The 8,482-nt window shown below is 35.2% G+C and overlaps 1 protein-coding gene across 1 annotated transcript; it reads right to left on the bottom strand.

Moving 5' to 3' along the window:
- Positions 1-3,256: 3,256 nt before the first annotated feature.
- Positions 3,257-5,429, bottom strand: LOC145323035 (uncharacterized). Its single transcript, XM_080165421.1, has 2 exons — positions 3,722-5,429; positions 3,257-3,442 (listed from the first exon to the last, which is right to left on the bottom strand). The coding sequence occupies exon 1, from the start codon at positions 5,427-5,429 to the stop codon at positions 4,671-4,673; it is 759 nt and encodes a 252-aa protein (XP_080021547.1). The 3' UTR covers positions 3,257-3,442; positions 3,722-4,670.
- Between the last annotated feature and the right edge of the window lie 3,053 nt (positions 5,430-8,482).

The following is an 8,482-nucleotide window of genomic DNA, read 5'->3' as shown; positions in this document are numbered from 1 at the left end:
ACTACTATAGTACAACAGCAGACACAATGACAGACTTGATACCCACTCACTATCAAAGTGGAGAATATATAGGCTACACGGCTGTAGCAATTCGATCCATTCAAGTTGATATATCTGTAGACAATACAGCGCCTGAAATAGCAATCTATGATGGCCTGAAGACTCAATTAGACATTAGCTACGATGGACGCACATTCACTTCAGCACAAACTAAACTTATAGGCAAGTTATATACCAAAAAGATTAAGGACTTGCTTAATGAAGTAATAAAACTTATCCGCAAAATCAAGGAAGCTATTGAAACAGTAACTCCTTTAATAAGTTCTAACCGCATTGAAGTGACTAATAACGTAAATAAACTTTCTTATAAGCTAGATCATGATAAGTTTGATTTTACACAGTTATTGCTTGCGGAGATAGTACCACAAATTGTAAGTGGTATAATTCTTCATGCCAAAGCAGCTAACTTTGTGCAAACAGCAGAATACTCTTATGTTGATAGCTTGAGCAACTTAGCCATCACGAACTTAGAAGAGCTTAAAGCAGACTTAAACTTCAGACTTACTCTAATTCAAGATCTTGCGAAGACAGACATCACAGACTCTATTAAGACTTTTGTAAGGCAAGAACTTAACTTGGACTATACCCACAATCTTGGATTGGAAGTCCAAAGTCGTTTAAGTGGTGGTACCACATCATTCACTACTATCCTATCCATGGAATTAAGTTCTGAGCCAATAAAAATCTACAGATACGCACCAATTCCTTTTGATGAGTGCTATATCGATTCCATTTATTACTTGGATAAAACCAAAAGAGTTTACAGACAATCTTACTATAACGCTTATCTACCGGTTGAAGCTGACCAGTGCCTTAAGGGACTACTTAGCGTTAATGAAACATTGATAACCAAGCACTGCCCTTTGGCAAAACAGACTTATCCCTACGCTCATGTGCAAGATGGAATTGTCTTTACTAGCTTGAGCGAAAATACTAATCGCAGTTTAGAGAATGCATCAATAACTATTACATCCACTCCTTTTATTATAACAGGAGGATCATATAATCTCACATTGGGAGATACGATCGCACAGTTCGCATTAGGATATGACCGACAGACCACGGCACGAACTTTACCATTTGCGTCAGAAGCACTGTGCCCACCAAAACCTAAAGAACCATTGACCATTAGAACTATCTTCGCTCATATAGAAGAAATAGCTATATACGTGTCAATAACAATTATCATGGTTATAATATTAGACAGGATCACTACATTCCTAGTCAGACTCTTGAAAAGAATATTAAGAGTATTTCAGAGGAGTTTGCGTATACGCGGTAGAACGCTTGTCCCTCAACGACCAGATGCACATCATCATAACCTAACGGTAATCTACGGCAGGAGAGGTCACCCCGCCGCGACTACCGCTAGTTATCGACCTAGAAACTCAAACAGAATAGTTAGATAAATATACAAGTTAACATGACTCCTATGACTTAACTTCTAATGCATCCAGATGGAAAGACTAACGGACATTCCCAATGATATAAAAGACCTTGCCAAACGGAAAATATAATACTCTTGTAGTTACCTATACAATATTGTACTTGTATTCTTGTACGTTTCTTATAAAAATCTCCACGTTATTATTATATGAGTTATCTAAAAGGGTAATGATAGAAACGGTAAGAAAATAAACCACATATATAGTAACTATGATACCAAAAGAACATAGTAGGTAATATTATTACTCATTTTAATTGTTATAAAATAAGCAAACTTTAAAACTAGGCTAAACGCTTCATAAAGGTAACAATTTAATTTAATTATTATCACTATTAACGTGACAAACAAACAAGTAACGCTTATAGAGTAAGCTACGTAATTTTACACAACATATGTTAAACCAATAATTAACAAAGTATTTATGTTACTTAAAAATCTCTATATTTATTTTTAACAAAAGTAGATAATCTTTAGAAAAGGTATAAAAATTTGACAAATATTTCTCTTTGGTGAAAATTATAAAGTTAAGACAATTTCGAAAACAGAATATAAACTTTCATTTAACAAAAATCGTTGGAAAACAAAATTGTGATAATAAGAAAGATTTCTGACAAGTTTTAACAAATTTAGTTAATATTTTTTTTTGGACTTAAGCTGTATATTGGCACATAAGAAAAATTCCGAGATCATTAAAAATAATTGAGCAATAAATGCAAAAACTTATATATATATATAGGCACACAGCCTATCAACGATTCTACTTGAATTAGGAAAATTCTATTTGGTGGAAATAAAAAATTTAGATTTAACTTTAATGACAGGCCTAAGAAAATTCTACCCCGAAACTTAAGTTTTACGGCTATTGTAGTAAGAATTAAAGGGATGTAAAGTTCTATAGTTTTGAAGAGGAATGATATATATTCTAAACCTTAATAAGTTAAATAATCTTCCTTAATAAAATTACCCGATCAATGAAACTACTCTAATTGCTCAAATATTAAAATTTACAAACAGTCTTTACATATCTCTCTTATAAGTACTTGAATAAGCATATTTGAATAGCTTTGTCTAACGTCAGTCCTTCAGTCTACTTAGATATTAGTTACAAAAATATACGCTATTTACAGGTCCTCTATATATATCACAGCACAATTAAAATTCACGATTAAATGCACAGGGATGGATATAAATGAAATTTAGAGAAAAGGTACTGAGGCGCAAGCTCGATTAAATATCTATATACATAACCCTTAAAAGCTAACAAGAATGAATAAATTGTGATATAAGGCTGAAAATTGAAATTGTTAATATAATATTGAAAAAAGAAAGTTAGTTCAACTATGACGAAGGTGATTGAGATTACACGAAGTTTTAAATTAGGGGAAAGAAAATACAACCTTATACCATTATTTCCTTACATACTAAGTTCCTTACAAGCTAACATGTAATGATATAACAAAATAACAATGGTGTAAATTATTTGGTCTTGTACAGTATGAAAGTCATAACGTCTAATATTTTACTGAATAGTAATCACTATTTTGACTAGTTACATAGATTAAGAATTTTTGTCACACGTGTCTGAGCAGTCTTTGTCTAATAAAATTTACAATGTCTATGACCAAGCTAACATTCGCCACTTCAACGCGTACGCTTAGGGCCGGCAGAACCCCGTCGCCGAGGGACACCTTCAGCATCGGACTCCTCTCTGCTGTTATCCGACGAACGCACAACTGAGGTCAGGCTAGCAGTCTCTGAGGCAGTCTCTGGTGGAAGAGATGGGGTGGGAGTCTCGACTGTAAGACGCAGCCGCTCTAAACCTCCAACCATTCTCTCTGGCAATGGGAACCGAATCTCACTACCCATGGAACCGAACTGGCTGGATGGTATATCGATCTCGAACACGTTCACCAGAGGAAGGGTATTTTCCGCTTCCTAAAATAGGGAAGTAAATATTAGTTAAAATAGAAAATCTTAACAAATAATCAGGGAGAAATATAATAATGCTTACCCATATAGATAATTGAGCATTCTTGATACTTTTAGAAATTTTTATTAAATCCGCTAAAGTCATGATGCTAACCAATGGAACGGGAATAGCACCATGATTAAAATAACTTATTGTATATACGCATAGCTAAAGTCACCAAATTCTTTACCTCAAGTCACGTAGTTTTGGTGACTAATAATATTAAACGAATGTAGCAAACTTACCGCTGAAAGGTCCGCTGCAGATGGGGAATCAATTCGACTCAAGCATAGGGATGAACTATAGCTGGATCCTTCTGCAGACCCTCCAGAACTGGGTGGGCTAAACCTTAGCATGTTTGTATAGTGTTCCTCCAGATTGACTGAGTTGGTCGCCTAAAATATAATAAATCTTATTAGTTTAATCGCAATGCCAACAAAAGAATCTAGGAAAATCAGGAAATGAGAATGCCTAAAATCCTGTAAAGCTATATGATTAGGTAGCAATTCAACCCACTTTATACTAGAATTAAAATCTTAGATCGGTTCAAAAATGCTTATGCAACCATACATTTTAAGATTAATATTCTACCAATAAAAGAATTTTAGTTGCAAATACCTCTAAATACGTGTACAAATATGCAGCCTCTTTCTGAAAATTAATAGAAAACTAAAGCATGGATACTTACATGTAAACGCTCTGCTTGATCAACAATCAACGGACGGAAGCCAGGACTTCCCGTCGAGGTTTCCAAGCCCGCAGGCACATTCCTTCCAGTAACCCGATCCTCAGTGGCAGACAAACAGTGTACGGCAAACAGGCCAATTCTGGACCTTACTTCTGCTGGAGTCGATGGACTAGCAGAGGGAGCCTAAAACAAAAGGAAAACAATAAAAGTCTTGATCTAACATTTAAACCCCCAATGAGAAACGTACGGCACGAGCAAACTCTTAACTTTCCCAGAGGGAAATAATATTAGGTTGCTACTTAAGATTTTAGTAAATGTTAACTGGTATCTCAACTTAATTGCGGTAACCGAGCGGATTTCTCTGGCGACATAAAACGACGACAAACGGTGAGCGATATATATGGAAGAGCCGAAAGTCAACGTTGAGGAAGTGAGAATAGGACAGAACAACCCTGCACCAACATGATGCTTTATTAGACAAAACGGGTGGCTAGAAAAAAAAAAAATTATACAAAACAAAAAAAAAAAGAAATATACAACAGAAGAAAACTCACCTGTGTATCCGACAGAATATCATCAATCTCAGAGGACGCGGCTTCATACATGGTGTCCGACGGCTCCGCAGTTGGCGACATAGCCCCAGCTCTAGTCCTGTTGATCCTGTTACTGCAGTGGAGAAGCTCAATGGTCCTGACGCCTATGTTTCGGAGGCGCGTACATACATCTCTTATCCAGCGAGCCAGCGACCTGTCTGAGGTGTTGTCAATACGTGTAAGAGTCTCAAGCCCTACAGCGCCGAAGAAGACCACTATAAGAGCACATGAAAACAAGCCTAAACCCAACAACATGTTAATTAAGCCATCCATGTTGAATGTGTCCAGACTCGTCTTCTGGTCTCTCCCCAACTCGGCAGACCCAGAATCACCTCCGGCAACATCGTCACCAATGTCACCGCAGGAGTTCTGCATCACCGAATTGAGGAGAGACCAGATGATTTGTATCGTTCTACTAAGCATCAGTGAGAGATGCTCGTTGCCGAACATCTCCCCTTGATCCCTTTCGGACTCTACAGTACTTGTACCCCCATAGTCATCGACATCAGCAAGGCTTGGCATCCCAGACTGATCGCTGTACACTGAACTCGAGTCGTCTAAGGAGTTTTCAAGAAACGAGGAATTGGCAAGAGTGGCCGCAGCCGCCCTCATTGATTCCTCGAATCTTTCCTTAATATTCTGATGCGCGTCCAGGCTGTCAGGCACATACATTATGAGCAAATGTAAATTTAAAAATAGAGGACTAGTGATTCTGAAAGGCAATATAGTAAAGTTGATTTTATGAAAAAGACTGTACACACGAATATTTTTTTTTGTATTTTAAGCAACTATGGTTGAACCTCCTAACCATTAAACTTTGATTTATCATCTAAAAGTAAAATTCTTTAAGTTAAAGAATATGTAATTAATTTTACATGATTCAACGCTTGAAAATAGCTATCGTTAAGCTATTCAAACATTAAAACTTTGTTTTATTAGTTTCAATTAAGTTAAAGAATACGTAATTAATTTTACATGATTCAATGCTTAAAAATAGCTATCGCTGAGCTATCAAAAACATATTCATTATGATGTATTAAGCAATTAAAAACTTATATACTAGCTAAATCTGAGTATCTTCACTGATGTTTTAAAAAAAAAAAAAAAAAAAAAACACTTTCGATAAAGCTAGCTAAATATAATTTTTGTAAGCGACCATTTTTTTTATATAATATGGTTAAGTTACTCGTAACGTAAATAATCTATCAATTAGCGTCATTATAATTGAATTAAGTAAAAAGAAAATCTTATTTTAAAACCTATAGTAAAATTGTTTTAGAAGATTTGAATCAGGACTCAATAAGTTTTGATTATAAAAAGGGAACGCTGTAATCAAAAGTTAAAACGAATAGAATGATGGAACATATCTGTGTCAATATAAGTTTTGTTTACGATGAACGAATTTAACTTTTGCAGACGGAAAACGTAAACAAAACAAGGTACGTCAATTTACCTGATGATTCAGATATGTCCTATCAAAACTACAAATATTATATAGAATAAAATTGTCATATATTGAAGATGTACCCATATTGCTTCTAACCCACTTTCGTTTAAAAACACAGTGATAAAGGCCTTATCGACGAAGAAAATAAGATTCTTGAGTCTTAAATAGCGGCTAACGAATGCAATAATGGGCATATCAACAATCTATAACATAAAAACATTCATATAAAACAAATGGGTTACTATATTTTATCACTTTTATATAAATTCTCTTGGAATTTAGCGGTAAAATTAAACACTCGAACGCAAGCTCCGCTCGCAAAGACAATTATTATATAAATGAGCATAATTACTGGGCCGCCAGCTTTTTATAACCTCGCTCAAATCCAACCCCTATCACTTTTGACCGCCCAAACATAAACAAAGGGTTGACAACTTATTGTTACGTAAAATTTAATTACGGACGTCGAACGATATATTTTATAGATATTAAGTCAAAAAGGTACACTTGATAGCGACGTAATGTAAGATATTAGTTTTTAAAATGATTAAAATTTATTCATGTTAAAAATAACATAAATACAGCTAATACCAACAATGGTATAAACCATATGTACATATACAAAATATACAAACAAAGGGTTACCAACTATTGTTAGTAAAATCTTATATTTTTACATACATACGAGTAATGTAACCAAAGAAAATAATACGATATGTAAATACTAATTGTACTTATACATTTTTATATAAAATATTGTTTATATTCAGGAAACAGTTATATTTAACAGAAATAGAGATAACTAACCAATCCATTATAGGTCTATCTGTAACGAAAGAATTTCTAGAATATCCCAGGGATAAAAGGATTAATAAAAGATTATTAAAACTTCTTTTGTTTAGATTACCATAGCCAGGATACCCCAAGGAACCGGTTGGAGCACGCGCACTAACTCTTTTTAGGATCTACCATGGACCAGCCTGGAGATAACCTAGATGATCATGGAGTATTGGAGCCCTACCACCACCCTACCTTGGACGGATTGCGGTTGTGTTCCTGTCAACACCTTGACACTATAGACGAGAACAACAACATCATCACCACACCAGAGTACGATGGATTCTCAGAGAACCTGTCCATCACCATCAGGAATTTCTTGTTAAATACAGCCCTGACTACCAGAGAAGATAGTAGAGTGGAGACCGATAGTGACACTAGCTCCAGCAGCACACTGTCCCTCTCTACCAATGACCTCAACCAACTCTACTATGACCTGGAAAATCACTCAATCACCTTGGACGAGAATGGAAACGAGGTAGCACAAGTGGACGCCCTTGGCTACATATCTACCTCACCCCCAACCTCAACCTACACTTCGAACGAGAGCACTTCACCACCTAGTTCATCATCAGAAGAAGCTGAACTATCCAGAACAACCAACGCAAAAACATTTATTGATGTGACAATGTTAGATAAAACTAAACCCCTCAAGAAAAGAATGTATTCTATTTGGGAGGTTTATCATCTTGTATACCCAGCTATGAAAATACGCAAATCATACTTTCTTAATGGAAAGCGTATTTAACTTAGCTTGGAATACATTTATAGTTTATTATATATGCCTATATACTGGGACTACTAAACTTTTTCTTTTTCTCTTTTTTCTTTTTTAACAACTTACCCCCATTGGAGATGCGATCCTCAATTTTCAAATTCTTTGAACGTACATATGAGACTTTTACAGAAATGCTTCGCATCCACAACTATCTATCTACGCTTGATATAAAATCAACACTTTATAGATCATATTATGAACCTTTGATTGACACGTGCCCTGCAATTAACTAGTAGCACTCAGGGGCAAGACACAATTACTTTAGCTAGGCCCAAGGCATTATTTGTATCAATTTATGCATTCATAGGCCTGTCTCTACCTATATGACACCAAATACGGGTGACGACAGCCTATTCATGGTAATCTGTATGTGATTTGCTAATAGTATATGTTTATTAAAGATATTATGTTTATAGTTAATGTAATCATATAAACAACCAGTACATATATGTATGCCTACAACCATGCCTGATTTACGTCACATATTAACACACAGATATTTAATTGCACAGACAAACACTAAAATCCTGGTCCAGAGCTAATGTTATAGCATGTACCTCTTGAATTTATTCAGTTATTTACTAACTCTCCTACCATCAACTTCTCTTCCTGGCTTTAAAAGGTAATGACTTAGTTGTTTGGCATGCATTGTAGTTTAAATTT

Source organism: Acartia tonsa, chromosome 6 (assembly GCF_053477335.1).
Source record: "Acartia tonsa isolate MP-2025a chromosome 6, ASM5347733v1, whole genome shotgun sequence".
Lineage (NCBI taxonomy): Eukaryota > Metazoa > Arthropoda > Copepoda > Calanoida > Acartiidae > Acartia > Acartia tonsa.
This window is presented reverse-complemented; position numbering and strand designations above follow the sequence as displayed.